This window comes from Lagopus muta, chromosome 1, assembly GCF_023343835.1.
Source record: "Lagopus muta isolate bLagMut1 chromosome 1, bLagMut1 primary, whole genome shotgun sequence".
Taxonomy (NCBI): Eukaryota; Metazoa; Chordata; class Aves; order Galliformes; family Phasianidae; genus Lagopus; species Lagopus muta.
The window spans coordinates 12,567,272-12,582,853 of NC_064433.1; the positions used below are offsets into that span (position 1 = coordinate 12,567,272).

Here is a 15,582-nt window from a genome sequence, read left to right on the forward strand (position 1 = left end):
GGGTGCACTCGATGCCCATATCGAGGTCATCAATAAAGATATTGAAGAGGACAGGCCCCAGCACCGACCCCTGCGGAACACCACTCACGACCGGTCGCCAGCTGGATTTGACTCCATTCACCACCACTCTCTGTGCCCGGCCCTCCAGCCAGCTCCTTACCCAGCCAAGAGTGTACCCATCCAAGCCTCGGGCTGCCAGCTTCTGCAGGAGAATGCTGTGGGAGACAGTGTCAAAGGCTTTGCTGAAGTCTAGGTAGACCACATCAACAGCCTTTCCCTCATCCACCAGATGGGTTACTAGATCATAGAAGGAGATCAGGTTGGTCAAACAGGACCTGCCCTTCATGAACCCATGCTGGCTAGGCCTGATCCCCCGCTCATCCCGCACATGCCGCATGATCTCCCTCAAGACAATCTGCTCCATAACCTTCCCTGGCACCGAGGTCAGGCTAACAGGCCTGTAGTTCCCCGGATCCTCCTTACGACCTTTCTTGTAAATGGGAGTCACATTGGCAAGCCTCCAGTCTTCTGGGACCTCACCAGTCAACAAGGAGCGCTGACAGATGATGGAAAGCGGCTCGGCTATCACCTCCGCCAGTTCCCTCAGCACTCTCGGGTGGATCTAAACTTCGTTTAGAGGGAGGTGTCCCTGCTTACAGCAGGAAGTTGGAACTATGTGATCTTAAAAGTTCCTTCCAATCCAAATAAATCATTCTATGATTCTATGACTCTATGAAATATATAACCTGCAAATTTTCAAAATTAATGTATAGACTCACAATCAGGTATTCAACTCAAAAATCTGATCATGTCTGTCTACCAGACTTTTATAACCCCTCTCTTAGCAGAGAGAAATATCTCTCACTTTATAGTCACTCCTTACTCATGTCATTGCTTTTTGGCAGTACATACATTTGTGAACAACTCTAATGCCATGAAATTCTAGATTTATATCAAAACACACGTTATTAGCAATAACACAGTGTCCTAAAATAGGAACAGAATAAGAGAAGTTCTGTTATTCTCTTCATGAAAATTTAACTGAAAAAAAATAAAATAAAATCTGTCTTTCTTATGACAGGCACTAAATAATTAGTTCCCAGAACTTCATATAGGCAAAGTGTGAAACAATGCTTTTTAACTCAGAGAGAACTCAGAAATGATACATAAAATTTAAAAGAATATATTACTATAGGATACTATTGGACATGTTTTCCAGAAGACACGCTGAAAAGCACATTGTTAGAGTGTAGGAAATGTCACACAATAAACCCTACTATGGTTTAGTTTTGTACTCAAATGCATAGGGAAAACAACATCATAAAAGGATGCAACATTTCAAAGTTCAGTGCCCAGAAAGGAAACAGTGTAGCTGTGTGTAATTCATCTTGGCTTTCTGGCTTTATTATCTGCCAAAGTTCATTATAATATTTAAATCAATTAGTTTACTAAGTAACTTGCACGCTGATATCATCAAGAATGTTATTCTATCCTCTGATTTAAAAGCCAAAACCATGATCAAATATTTTTTTATTCCTGGCCAACTGTTCTTTTCCATCACCACTTGAGAGAGCAAATTGTTCTCATCCACAGTTACACAATCACTCTCTAAAGGAAAAGAAAACACACTGAAATCAACAATTTAAATAATGTATTATCTGATGGAATAATAAATGCACTCAAATGTAGTCTCAAAATGTCAAATCATAATTTTTTGGAAAATAAAAACATTTTCCTTTTTTTTTTTAAATACGCACGCATTCAATTAAAGCACAGTCTAGGAAAGAGTCCATTTGTAATACTCTACTGTTAGAGAAACACTGAAGAAAAGGGGAATCAAAAACATCCCTTGGAGTTTTGCCCAGTTGCAACAGAGGGCTAACTTTTCTCATGGAAACACTATAAAGATGCTTTAACACTATTCATGATAAAATAGTTGAATAGTGGTTGGGATGCAGGTAACTCCTAATGAACCAAGCACAGTTTCACAGCTAGTACTGAACCTTTAACACTGATCATAAAGGCTTTTATTTTCCTGCCCGTTTACCTGTTTAATGGAGCCATCAGCTGCCCTGGGAAAAAGAGGACTGGCTTGAAATTATTGAAAAATGCTATCACAAAGAGAATTAACCTCTGATCACATGGTCATATGTACTCCAATTATTATCAGGAAGGAATAAGATATTTTTCCACATCCAGAGGAACTCTTTGGACAGCAGAATCAAGTACCTATTATCTGTACAAAGGTTCAAGCACTACATTAATATCTTGGCCAACTCTGGGATTCTCAGTGTCTTTAGTCTAGAAAAATACACTTGAAGATCTAGGGTAGACAAAATTTGACTTGATCTTAAACTGCCATAAGTATAGTGTACTGTAAATATTCCACAGGCACCTCTCTAAAAGATTTTCAGCAGTTATCATCTCTAAGTGACACAAGGATGAATTCTTACCATACAGTTTCAGTGGACCTTTATGCATCTGTTCTGATTTCTTTGGGGTAAAAAAAGGAATGTATTGAGGAATCAAAACTTTCCATGAACTTCATCTCCTGACTTTGACTTTAAGTTATTACGTAGCTATCATCTGAACTTTGGAATAATCATAGAAACAGAGAATCATAGAATTGCTGGTTGGAAAAGACCTTACAAATCATAAAGTCCAACCACAACCTAACCATACCACCCTAACTCTAACATCCCTCTGCTAAATCATTACCCTGAGCACCACATCCAAACAGTTTTTAAACACATCCAGGGATGGTGACTCAACCACCTCCCTGGGGAGCCTATTCAGTGCTTAACAACCTTTCTGTAAAGAAGTTTTTCCTGATATCCAACCTAAATGTCCTCTGTTGCAACTTGAGGCATTTCCCCTCATCCTGTCACCTGTCACCAGGGAGAAGAGACCAATCCCACTCTCTCAGTAAGCACCTTTCAGGTATTGGAAGAGAGCAATAAGGTCTCCTCTCAGCTTCCTTTTCCTCAGACTAAACAGCCCCAGTTCTTTCAGTCGCTCCTCACAGGGCACATTCTCCAAGCCCTTGTTGCCCTTCTTTGGACCTGCTCCAGCACCTCAATGTCCTTTCTGTTCTGAGGCACCCAAAACTGAACACAGTACTCAAGGTGAGGCCTCACCAGTGCCAAGTACAGGGGCAGGATGACTTCCCTAATCCTGCTCACCACACCATTCCTGATACAAGCCAGGATGCCATTGGCCTTCTTGGCCACATGGGCACACTGCTGGCTCATATTCAGCTGACTGTTCATCAGTACATCAAGGTCCCTTTCCATCAGGCAGCTTTCCTGCCACTCCTCCCCAAGCATACAACAGATAATTGTGCTGTTATCCAGAGGGGCCTTGACAAGCTGGAGAAAGGCTGGCAAGAATCTCATGAAGTTTAGCAAGGAGAAGTGCAAAGTCCTGCATCTGGAGAGGAACAACCCTAGGCACCAGGACACACTGCGGGCCACACAGCTTGAAAACATCTCTGCTAGATGTGGCCCTGTGCACTCTGCTCTGGGTGTCCCTTCTTGAGTAGGGATTGGGCCAGATGGACTCAGAGCTCCCTACCATCCTCAGATAACCTAAGATTCTGCAATTCTGTTAGCTCAGTGTAGCTGGATTCTGGCACTTTGATATATTTAAGCATACATTTGCATTTAAATCTTATTTGTCATGTTACAGCATTTCACGCGTAATAGAAAGTACTCTGCAATATTCAGCCATTTGGATAGTTCTGGGCTTACAGACTGTGGTGAGGGGACAAATTTAAATTAATTTTACAGATCCCATACTCATTTATTTCATTATGACTCGAACTCTAGAAAAGAATACAGGCTGCAAAATGAGATGAGCTAAAGTGAAAACTTAATTTAAAGAAAGAGTGAAAATAAATAAATGTATATGTGTGTGTAGTACTTACTGATGGTTATAAAGCTTGGCCAGTGAAGAGAACACTTGAGAGAGAACCTTGAAGGTTCAAGTACAGTACACAAGGACGCCTCTTCTGCAATATATTTACTACTATTTTGTCCTGAACCTTATGCTTTACTGATGAAAAATTGATATAAAAATTTAAGCAATTCATATGTAATTCATGTGTAATTCAGTACTAAAAATATGTGTGCGTATGCAAAATATATGTAAGTATGAAAATCAATAATAAAAATAAGAAGTTGAATTGTTACTTTATCTTTCGTCTTTAAGATGCAAAAAAATCCTAATGCTGTTTAAGATTATTTTTCCTAATTACTGGCCTACTGATATATCGAGGTATCAAGAAGTGGCAACCTGTTATCTCACTTTTAGCAGAAGAGTCCTTTGTTGATTCAAGTTGCAGGCTAGGGATAACTAGATCTTTGACTAAAAAACACTACATTTCGTAGCATCTATCAAAAGCTCAAGCTGAAGAAGGTTTTGAAAAATGCTACAAATTGTTTTACTACTAAGTATTTCAAATAATAGTAGGAAAGACAACATAAAAAAGCTTAAGAAGAAATGTCACTTTTTTTGGAAGAGACTTTTCCATGCCTTCTTTTTCATTAAATAATAAAAAAAGGAAAGGAAAGCTTTTTCTTCCCTTTTTGTAGAATCTGCTACAGCTACACTGCATCTGCTTGTTGTGCATTTTATAATACATGCTTGTTAACCAAATACTTCAATAAATTAATCACCATTATTTTTGTGTATGATACTTAGAAGACGTTACCAGGTCAGAAAGACAGGAATTCAGAATTTTCTCCACTTCTTTATTAGGATTTTGTTCTTCTTACATTAAAATCAACAGGAATTTTAATATTTTTCATTAAGATTACAAAGTCATCTCAGTAATTTAAGATTGGGCCAAATAAAGGCTACATGCACTTAGAAGCTGGACATTGCAGTGTCTTTCAGGTGTTGGTGCTTCAAATTTGAGCAGGCACTTTGCAAAATATACACAAAAATAAAACACATCAGAAGTTCAATTAAAAAAACAAAAACAAAAGCACCTTACACAGACAACAGGCAGCTGCCATGAAGCAGAAAGCAGGAAATGCAAGCAGTTGTTCAGACGACTGATGGAGCTTAAGACGCTTCACTTAACAGTCTAAATTTAGTGGACTATAGCCAAGAATTAGCAGCCAATTGTCCTTTCAGTTCCACTGGTTTCATAATGACATTGCACAAGCAACTTTGGTTCAGTTGCTTCAACATTTTTATTCATAAAGCCAAGTAGAATAGGTCAAACTGCGGGATCAAATTTATATCCTAGGCCTTCAGCATTCTTAAAATAACCTGCCTCCTTTTTATATTCTTTTTCAAAAGTAAATAAAGTTACAATAAAATATTGACAATTATTATCTTACTTATTCCCTCCATAACGAACTGTTCTGAGTTACTAGCACCCAGGCTTGACTAACTTGAGCACATCTTGCTAGATCAACAATATTTACATAACGGGAAAGTCTAGGTCAGAAAAACAGAGAAACATGGTATTGAAAGCTATTCATTAGGAAGTACAGCTTCAGTAAATGATACACATACATCTATTCTAAAAAGAAGAAAAACAACCAGAGCTAATTTCAAATTAAATACTTAGTATTCTTAAGCTCTTTAAACCCTTTAAACGTGGGCAGAATGTCAATAATTGCTCTTATGAACAGCCTTAAAAAAATAAGAAAAGATGGCTTTAATCAAAAACTGTGATGGAGAAAGATGGATGTGAGTTTCTAAACTGATGTTTTCCATGGACTGTCAGCTGTTTTGTTTCATCTACATTAAAACAACACTTGTAAAAGCTATACTGATAGTTTAGCATATAAAATATTGTTACCACAAACACCATTCTGAAATATTAAATGATTGTGGCACCTAATTATTCCAAAAAGATCTTGCCCTGGTAGATAGATAGTACTGGATGAAACAAGCTCAAGCCATAAGAGACTGAAAGTAAACAGCATTTGGCAATCTTTTTCCATAGCTTTTCACCTGTCATTTTAAGGCCAATTCCATACAGTGTTTCTGCCAATACAATATTAATGTTTCAGTTTAGAAGAAACTCAGTAAACAAAATGAGAGAAAATATGGTAAAATTTAATTGCAACAGAAGAAAACATGCAGTATATTCTAATCATCTGAAAATACAAAATACATTTAAGACTCAGAGTAAGACCATATACTGAATATTAAATAAGACAGCAGGAGAGAGGATTTAGAATGGATGTCAGGGAGTTGTTCTTCACAGATGGAGTGGTGAGGTGCTGGAACAGGCTGCCCAGAGAGGCTGTGGATGCCCTGTCCAAGGAGGTGTTCAAGGCCAGGTTGGATGGCCTCTGGGCAGCCTGGTCTGGTATAAAATGTGGAGGTTGGTGGCCCTGCATGCGACAGGGGGGTTGTGCTTGATGATCCTTAAGGTCCCTTCCAACCCAAGACATTCTATGATTTACATAATAAAAACTCCCGCAACCCATATCATTTGCAGAACTGAAGTACTACACCATATGCCAAAATACAGTACAATATCTGAAATGAAACTCAATGTTTAAAATATTTAGTTGAAAGTAGGAAAAAAGAAACCACCTAAAAGAAGCATAGTAAGAAAAAATGCACACTATTTTTCCTAAACCAATTTCTATGTAAGGAAAGTTTTATGCCTGTAATGTAAATAATTATTTTCATAAGTACACAATAATCTAGGTCTCTCTGAAAGTAATGCCTCCTATTTATTTCCATGGAAACTACAGCAGATACAAAGAGCACAATAACAGTATTTAATAGAGACAATTCTTACTATCAAAACACTATTTTTCAACATAGTCACCACTATTAGTTATGCAAGTTCAACGATGGTCAACAGCATGCATGCTCTACTTGTAAACATTTGCACCAGTGGAGGTGACCCACTATCACTGTCACCACTGCTGAAATGCACCACTCACCACCTCACTGTGCTCACCTACATTGCTTGGTCTCCACATTCAGAAGTGTCAGTAAATGTCAGTGGGTGTCACTTCTTCTGCATGGAGAAATTCAAGTACAAACCTTTGATTGATACAGCCATACTAATTCTCAAGATATTTATGTGATTCAGAATGCAGCTAGGCACAGTTTGATCTAAAAAAAAAAACAAAAAAAAAACAAAAAACAAACATACAAAAAAACAGAAATGTGCAGCCCCTTTAGAACAATAAATTCCTTCTGTACACCTCATATCTTCAAAGACTTGAATCCCATGACAATTACAGTTGGACCATCACAGTCCTCTGTTTCATGTGGATTATTTCCCTAACTTCAAAAGTCAGTGTAGCTTAAAACTCCAAGGAATTTTGATACAGCTCACAGAAGTATTTGAGAAAATGAATTGTTTATTATTATTTATTATTAGGGCTTAGCTTTATTGACAAATAACAGAAGCAAATTTTTGATTTGGTACTTTCCAACCTTATGAATTTTCAGTTCTGAAATGGCCCACTGAAGCATCTATTTCACGTAAAGTCAAGACCGCTATTACAGCTCTAAAGCAGTGCAATAATTCTCTGTCAGTAATTCAGCATTAGGGTACTGTTGCAGCAGTGATGTTCTTAGGAAACTGTATCATAAAACGATGACATTTAGAAAGTAAATGATTTCCAGATGGCTTTGAACACAGACTTTATTACAGCATCAAATATAAGCTGACAAGGCTTTTTTTTTTTTCTTTTTTTTTTTTTTTCATGAAAGCAGAACAGAAAATTACACTAAATAACAGCACATTAATAAAAATTATCACTAAAACAATTGTGGTTTTCAAATGATCCACTGACAAATACATCTGCAGTGTTAGATACAGTAATGTCTCCTAATAAGTTCCAAAACATCAAGAAACTCAGGCATGCTTTATTTTACACAGTCTGTGAATGCTTAAAAACAAATTCTATGGAATCTACCATAGAGGAACAAGGAATAAAAATATTATTGAATACGAAGGATCTGACAGTCATAACATGAATAGAAATTGCTGAGCTCTTACATAAAAATTCAACAACTATGTCACAGCCTGACTGTTTTCCTCCCCTGCTGGAGCTTATCTACTACTTTTAAGGAAGACATCCAAACTGATACCCAATATAAACCTCTTGTTAAATGAGATTGTATCTAGTAAACAGATCTACTAAAAAGTGAACAGAAGTAGTTATGGAGGCAGGAAAAGAAAGCATTCTCTGCCTTTCTGCAGCAAATCACAGAATGGCCAGGGTTGGAAGGGACCTCAAGGATCACGAATCTCCAACTCCCCTGCCACAGGCAGAGCCACCAACTTCCACATTTAGACCAGGCTGCCCAGAGCCCCATCCTGTCTGGCCTTGAACACCTCCAGGGTCAGGGCACCCACAATCTCTCTGGGCAGCCTGTTCCAGCACCTCACCACTCTCTCTGTAAAGAATTTCCCCGACATCCAACCTGAATCTTCCCTCCCTCAACTAAAAACCATTTCCCCTTGTCCTGCAGTTATCAACCCTTTCAAAGAGTTGATTCCCTTCCTGTTTACAGGCTCCCTTTAGGTATTGAAAGGCTGCAATGAGGTCACCCCGCAGCCTTCTTCAGGCTGAACAAGCCCAGCTCCCTCAGCTTGTCTTCATAGGGGAGGTGCTCCATTCTCCTGATCATCTTCATGGCTCTCCTCTGGACCCTCTTCAACAGCTCCCTGTCCTTCCTGTACTGGGGACTCCAGACCTGGACATAGTACTCCAGATGGAGCCTCACAAGAGCAGAGTAGAGGGGGACAATCACCTCCCTGTCTCTGCTGGCCACCTGTCTTGTCATCAGCCCAGGGTACCATTTGCCTTCCGAGCCTTCAGGACCCCCAGGTCCTTCTCCACAGAGCTGCTCTCAAGGATCGCTCCTTCCAGTCTGTATGGATGCCTGGGATTCCTCTGGCCCAAGTGCAAAACTCTGCACTTTGCTGTGTTGAACCTCATCACATTCACCCTGGCCCACCTTTCTAGCCTGCCGAGGTCCCTCTGAATGGCATCCCTTCCTTCAGTAGTGTCAAATAGTCACAGATATTTAGCAAATGGACACTGTTGCTAGTAAGCAGAAGAGTTCTTTCTGTATTTACTGCACTGAATAAAACACAGCTGAATAACTAGGTGACAGAAATACAGGTTTGTACTTTTCTCTGGAACCAGAAAGATGTATTTTCTTTTTTAATCCAAAATGGAAGCACCTAAATTAGGATTTGATGTTCTTTCTCCACAGCAACAGTTCTCAATGTATATGGGCAGCTCCCAGCTCTTCTGTAATAATTTTTGTTCCCTCTACAATTTACACATAAATAAAGCCATTATTTTTTGGCACAGGCACCTTCAAGAGCACTTATGTAATAGCTTGTACCATTTATTTCGTATCACATACACAAAAAATACTTGCAAAAATACTTCCAGTGCAGCTGTCTCCACCTGTCCTTCCATATGTGCTTTAAGACAACCTGCAAGAGGTGCAACCCAATGCCTCACACTTCCAAGTCACATCTAAGCACACCCCTAGCTGGAATGCCTCCATATCTTTGTATTTGTTCATTCCAGTCCTTAACCCTCTCTACACCAAAACAACCTCAGAGAATTGGCTTCCTTACCCTGTATCCCAGCTTCACTTGGGGTAACACTCAGAAAGATGTATTACAGCTGTGCTCCCATACATCACAGCACAGCCCACGACAGCTCAGCATGCCTCATCACTAAGAAATGTCTCAGTGATGGATCCCAATAAGCTTAGGTTGGACACACACTTTTCCATCAGCAAAATCTGCAGCTGCTATCCTAAGATGCAGGTTCACCCCTCCACCCATTTCCCCCCTACTCATTCCCCATCTCTTCCCCCCTACCAACTAAGTGCTTGTGCAGCTGGACTAAGGAACTGAACCAACTGATTGAGTGGAAGGAGAAAAGTGGCTGTTTTTTCGAACACACTTGTTCCCCAGTGCAGATCACTACAAAGTCATATAAATGACTGTAATGAACACGAAGGAGAGAATAGTGCTGGGGCAAGAATGAGTGAATGACAATAAGGGCTGAGACAGTTTCCTTTCAACTACAGTTGCAGGTCCGTGATCCTCAGCAAACCTGACATTCCAAGGAATTTGAATACTGAAAACTTGATTGACCATGGTTAAGCAGTGCTAAACCATCACTGTATGGAGATGTTTTAAATTTAGAGACTGGATCACTGGATCTTAATTCATTCAATCGATAGAAGTAATTTTGCTTTATGTTTCTATTTATTGCAGTGGAGTTGGGCTAGATGACCTTTAAGGCTCCCTTCCAGCTGAAATGATTCTACAATGCTACGATTTTATGAAATACAATTTTAATAAGTATTGCTTTTGGATTTTAGATATGCAAACACTATTTAAATAATTACAAAAATAATTACTCTTCCTTGAGTTACACCTTTGTATATGGGTCACAGAAATATGGGGTAAAACTGTGTAAGTTATTCAACTTTTTTTTCTTATGCCTTGTTATTTCCTATTAAAAATCAGTATTGTTTTCATCTTCTACTCGATTCTCCTCATAAATGCACATAAAATCATTCTCTATGTTGGGACCAATGTCTAGGCTGGCAAACTACCTTGCTTTTCAGATCCAGACCTCAGAGTTGGAATTGCATGAGAAGTGGAAAACATTAACATTTTCTGCTAAGCCACTGAGGTAACGCTTGACAGTATTTTTGATTTATAATGGCTGTAAAATTAATTTAATATGTAAACAGGAGATAAATCTTATTTTTTGTACTTTTACAGCTTCTCTGCAGCATTAATCAAAAAGAATGGCTGCATACTACACAACAGTTATCACTCAAAATTTTTTATGTGGATTCTGGCTTTTGTGTGCATAGATATCACATATTATGAGAGATCTAATTCTCTGCAGCAGCAGCACCCACACATGGCTGAGTCTTCACAACTCCTCCTCCCTGTCCTCAAGTACCAAGGATCCCAGCAAACTAACAAAAAGAATGCACCATCAACGTTACCCTCTCCAAAGAACTACAAGCAATGTATGATAAATAGCTATTCCTTCTTGTTTGAGCTATTAATAACAATAATTTTACTCCTCACGCAAGATGCAGTTGGCAGACTAAAACTGCTACACCACGCTGCTCATTTGCAGGTCACAGCAACGGCTGTGCTTGCTCAGCTGACTAATTCTTGGCTTATTGATAGAATTTTGTCTTCTGAGGTCTCAGCCTACAAGCTGAATCCCACATTTTGTGACAGAGATTTACATACACTGTCCAATATAGCTGTAAATAACTTTAAGCCATAAGTAACTGCTGTAGATTTTGTTTTGAGATAAGTGCCTCTAAGTCAAAACAGAAGAGGTATAAGAATAACACACTTTGAGCTCACAATTTGGATGCTGAAAAAACAGGGCTTGCGGATTAAGAAGAAACAACTCTCTCCCAAACTGGAAAAATAAGGAGGGCTACTGTTGATATTGTTCATATGGAACTAACAGAAAGATTACATTACCACAGAATGTTTTTAATGAAGAAAAATGCTATTGCAGACCTCAGTCTGAGAACTTGATCAAATACTTATTCACAGTTATGAAAAGTCTGATAGGTTTGGACACATGCAATAATAATGTCTTACATGATATCTTTTATATACTGTGGTAGTTTATATAATCATTTTGGCATATAATATTTATCTTACTAAGAAACAGAAACTTAGGATGTGGCCCTGTAGATCAAACTTTGTTCATTTTACTTCTCGTACCAAAAATTAATCTCTCCTTCTGTGTTATTGGAGTTTACACTTCTATGGGAGGAAACACTGCCCTTTGATTGCTTTGTTTTGGAAGAGGAGCTCAGATTAGAGAGTCTTCCTTAACATGCACCAGTGTCTGAGAAATTAGAGGTATGGGTATTATGATTCCCAAGTTCTTCAGGAGAGATATCACTGCTGCTGGATGGGGCCCATGGCTGAATCATGTGACAGCAGAAATTCAGTGGTTACTGCATGAGCCAGTAGTAAGAAAATAGCACAGATGGACTCTGTTGATGGACTTGGCCAAAATAAACCAATCTCACGTTCATGAAAACCATATGCACCAATAGTGGAAATCATACAGATGACATCAATAAGACTTAAAGTATGTTGATTTTTGGTGACAGGTCTGCCTGTGTTGTATGTGCATGACAGCACTAGAACTACATACACAATTTAGCAAAGGCTTACAGATTCAAGTTTCCTGTGACTTCAGTGGCCTTAGGCACATGATGAAAATTAGATATCTGTTTTTGAGTTTCAAGTTTTGTTGAAAAAAAAAAAACAAAACAACAAATTCTGAGTTTACTATAGGCCATAGTGCACAATATATATAAAAAAAAACACATTGTGTTTTACTGAAATATCACTTGAATGTTTTCTCAGTGTTAAATTAGCAGAGAGACTTGATAGGATAAATAAAAGCTTCTACATAAGCTACAGAAGAAAACATTTTACCTGCACTTACAGTGTTATCACCCAACTGCAATTACTTGCAGTAACAAACCTGTAACACGGCCAAACTGTCCTCTAAAACTGAAGGTCTTCCATCCGATGCTTAATAATTTTGTTGTTTTTCTTAAATATTGCCCAGATTAAGCACTACAGATTGTACACATTGTTACCAGTCTGAATACAAAGACTCATTTTTATCTGGAGCTTCTTGCATCTGGGTAGAACTACCTCCTCTTCTAGAAGTTAGTATATAATTAACAAGCTACATTTTCTAAAAGAAAAAAAAAAGAATAAAGCAACCTTTTCAACAAACAAACAAATTTAAACAAACTGGTTTAGAACGTTTTGAATGAAATCTCTCCCTGCTAGCTGTGCCCTTGCAGTAGATTCTCCTCTAATCTTGCTTTCAGGGCTCTCACAGTCTTACAGAGCTGCATAATCTCCATACAGTCTTATCTTTGAGAAAATAAACTGCTTTTTATCATCTTCTGGGCTTGGATTAAGAGCTTCTACCCACTGTAAACAAACCCCTTTACTTCTCTCGAAAGTTCCAGTCTCCATCTCCCTGACAAATTTCCTGATTTCTTGTTCTTAGTTTGTAGAAGCTTCTGGATGTCAGAATGGGGTGAGCAATACATGTTGACCTGATACTGCAGAAAAGAATACCTCCCTCCTTCAGAGGTTGCACCTAATTCAAACTGAAGCAGCTAGAACAATGTGGTCAGGATGCTTTGTTTCCATCACATAAGCATATAAACAAAAGTAAAATAAAAAATATCACTAAAATATTAAATATACACATAAAAATTAATTAGTACATCAAAAGTGTTCTATTTAATCACAGATCTGTAATAGGGCTTTTTCTGGGAAACGGTTTATGTTTGATGGTAAGATCATTAGAATCAGAATTAATGCAAACAACAACAAAGTAATTTTAAAAAAAGTTTAAAAAAAAAAAAAGTTTTCTTTAGTCCAGGGCACCAATCTAAAAAAAACCACCAAAGACAAAACAAAAACAAGCAAACAAAAAAAAATCCCAAACCCACAGTAGACTGTATGTAAAATGCGTTGCAAATGCAATGGAAAAACACTCTTCATAGCCACTAAAAGATGAGAGGAGATAAGTGAGATTACTGCAATTTTCTGCAAAAAAAAGTCAATCATCATTCAAGGTGTAAAACGTAAAATTTGTTACATTAAACAGGCAATATAGAATCATTTATCTACTATTATTTTAACAACAACAAAAAAAGTCTTGAAATTCTACTAAAATAAACCAAATAATGACAAAGGAATATTTAAGACCCATTTTTGTTTGTGGAAAGCAAGTTAAAACTGCACCTACATTGACATGCTTTGGTGTAAATCGGTCAGGGTCTGACAGCACATTCGCAAGCTTCTTTAACTCTTTCTCAAAACACATGGCTTGCTCTTGAACTTTTCCCACACACCACTCCTTCCTTGGTTTGGGTCACAGTGTAACAGAAATCTACTGCAAACAGACCCCAGAAGTCATCAGCGGTTATTCAAGGAAAAAAAAAAAATCAACACTTTTTCTACTCCTTCTCTTTTTCTTAATTCCCAGTCATCGCAGTTAACTTGTTTACAGTGCAACCCGACACTTATATTGGCACCAGCACACTGAACGGAGCTTATCCATATGTCATAGAAGGGAATATATGGTGTAGTTATGCACAATAAATGCCTCCCCTGCCCCTATGAATTTGGAATTAACAAAAGCTGCTTTGACTGAAAGTAATACTTAGAAGAGAAGAAAGAAGCTAGTAACAGGAAAGAACAGGGGAAACAATAGCATGGCACTTCAGCTCTGTAAAAGCAATGTGTGAGCCATACACAACTATCTGAGCATAAGCCCATAGGTAAAGGCAGCACTTGTGGCCCAATTTTTACTTTTATTTTAAAGGATTCATGTTAATGGTATTTACCTTTAAAGTAGCTGTTGTGTGGAAACATTAAAAATAAATAAACAAACATACCTACAAGACCTGTGGAACATAAATTCTCAGGCAGAGCAAATAAAGCATTTCTTTTTTTTTCCTGACTTTTCATTTTGGTCTTCACTCCTTCTCCACCTCCCATGAAGATTCACCCTAGCTGAAGCCAAGACTATGACTCTGTGATTCCTCCCACTTTATCCCTATCGCTGTACTATTCCCAGAAAAGAATACTGGCCCACACCACTCTGTACTTTAGACATACACTCCACTTTCCTACCACCTCCCATGCCAGCTTTTCATCAGCGTCACTGCTCAGTCTTCACAGAAGTGCACCAGCACCACTTGTCCCAGCAAAGCAACTCAGGGAAACTTTGCCTTTCACGGCATTCATGGAACCGAGCAGCCACAGGCCAGTCGACAAACAGCATCTTGCAATACAACCCAGCAAAAAGACAGATACATCACTGGACCAAGTGTATTTAATTTATTTTCTCTTATATGACATGGATTTTTCCCTTACGTAGAATAACTGTGTAAACTTGCATGCAATTTTTCCCTTGTGAATCTGAACCCACATGCTCCACTTGTGTAACTGTTTTTAATATTTGGATGTCATAATGAACTACTGCCAGAGCCATCTTCTGCTCTGCCTTTTTTCTTTTGTTCTTTTTCAGCAAATTGTATTTTATCCATCCTCTGAATTATGAAACAGAATGAATAACTTAACATGGCTAATTCAACTTGAATGCAGTAAAATCTATAAAACTGCAGTTTACTTGGAAACACAAAGCAGTCAAGCTCATCAATATAAATTTCTGAATATAAAAGCTGTGTTTTAAATTTAAATAAAATGTGTTGGTTATTCATTTTAATAAATTTTCTGTTTTTTCTTAATTTCTATATTATCACACAATAAAATCCTGCTTGCTTTCATCATCATATAGCATGCTGTCAACCACTGTTCTTTAATGTTTGGTCCATATTTAAGAAAGGATTTTTGAGTATTTATACAAATAAATTGATAAATGCAAGCATTTGCTTAAGTGTTCCTCTGAATTGGCAACTAAAAGGGTTATTTTTTGTTATTAGCAACTTTGAACTTCACTAAAAATCTCATTTCTGTTCCATGTGAAGTAACAAGATATGATTACATTTAAT

General features: G+C 38.0%; 1 protein-coding gene across 1 annotated transcript in view; it reads right to left on the minus strand.

Moving 5' to 3' along the window:
* Positions 1-15,582, minus strand: part of FBXL13 (F-box and leucine rich repeat protein 13) — a 76,395-nt gene that overhangs the window by 52,450 nt on the left and 8,363 nt on the right. The window contains 8 exon segments of the mRNA XM_048933247.1: positions 3,926-3,956; positions 3,959-4,071; positions 5,354-5,448; positions 12,010-12,016; positions 13,309-13,340; positions 13,342-13,373; positions 14,945-15,014; positions 15,016-15,120. Of these exon segments, the coding sequence (XP_048789204.1) occupies positions 3,926-3,956; positions 3,959-4,071; positions 5,354-5,448; positions 12,010-12,016; positions 13,309-13,340; positions 13,342-13,373; positions 14,945-15,014; positions 15,016-15,120 (485 nt within the window).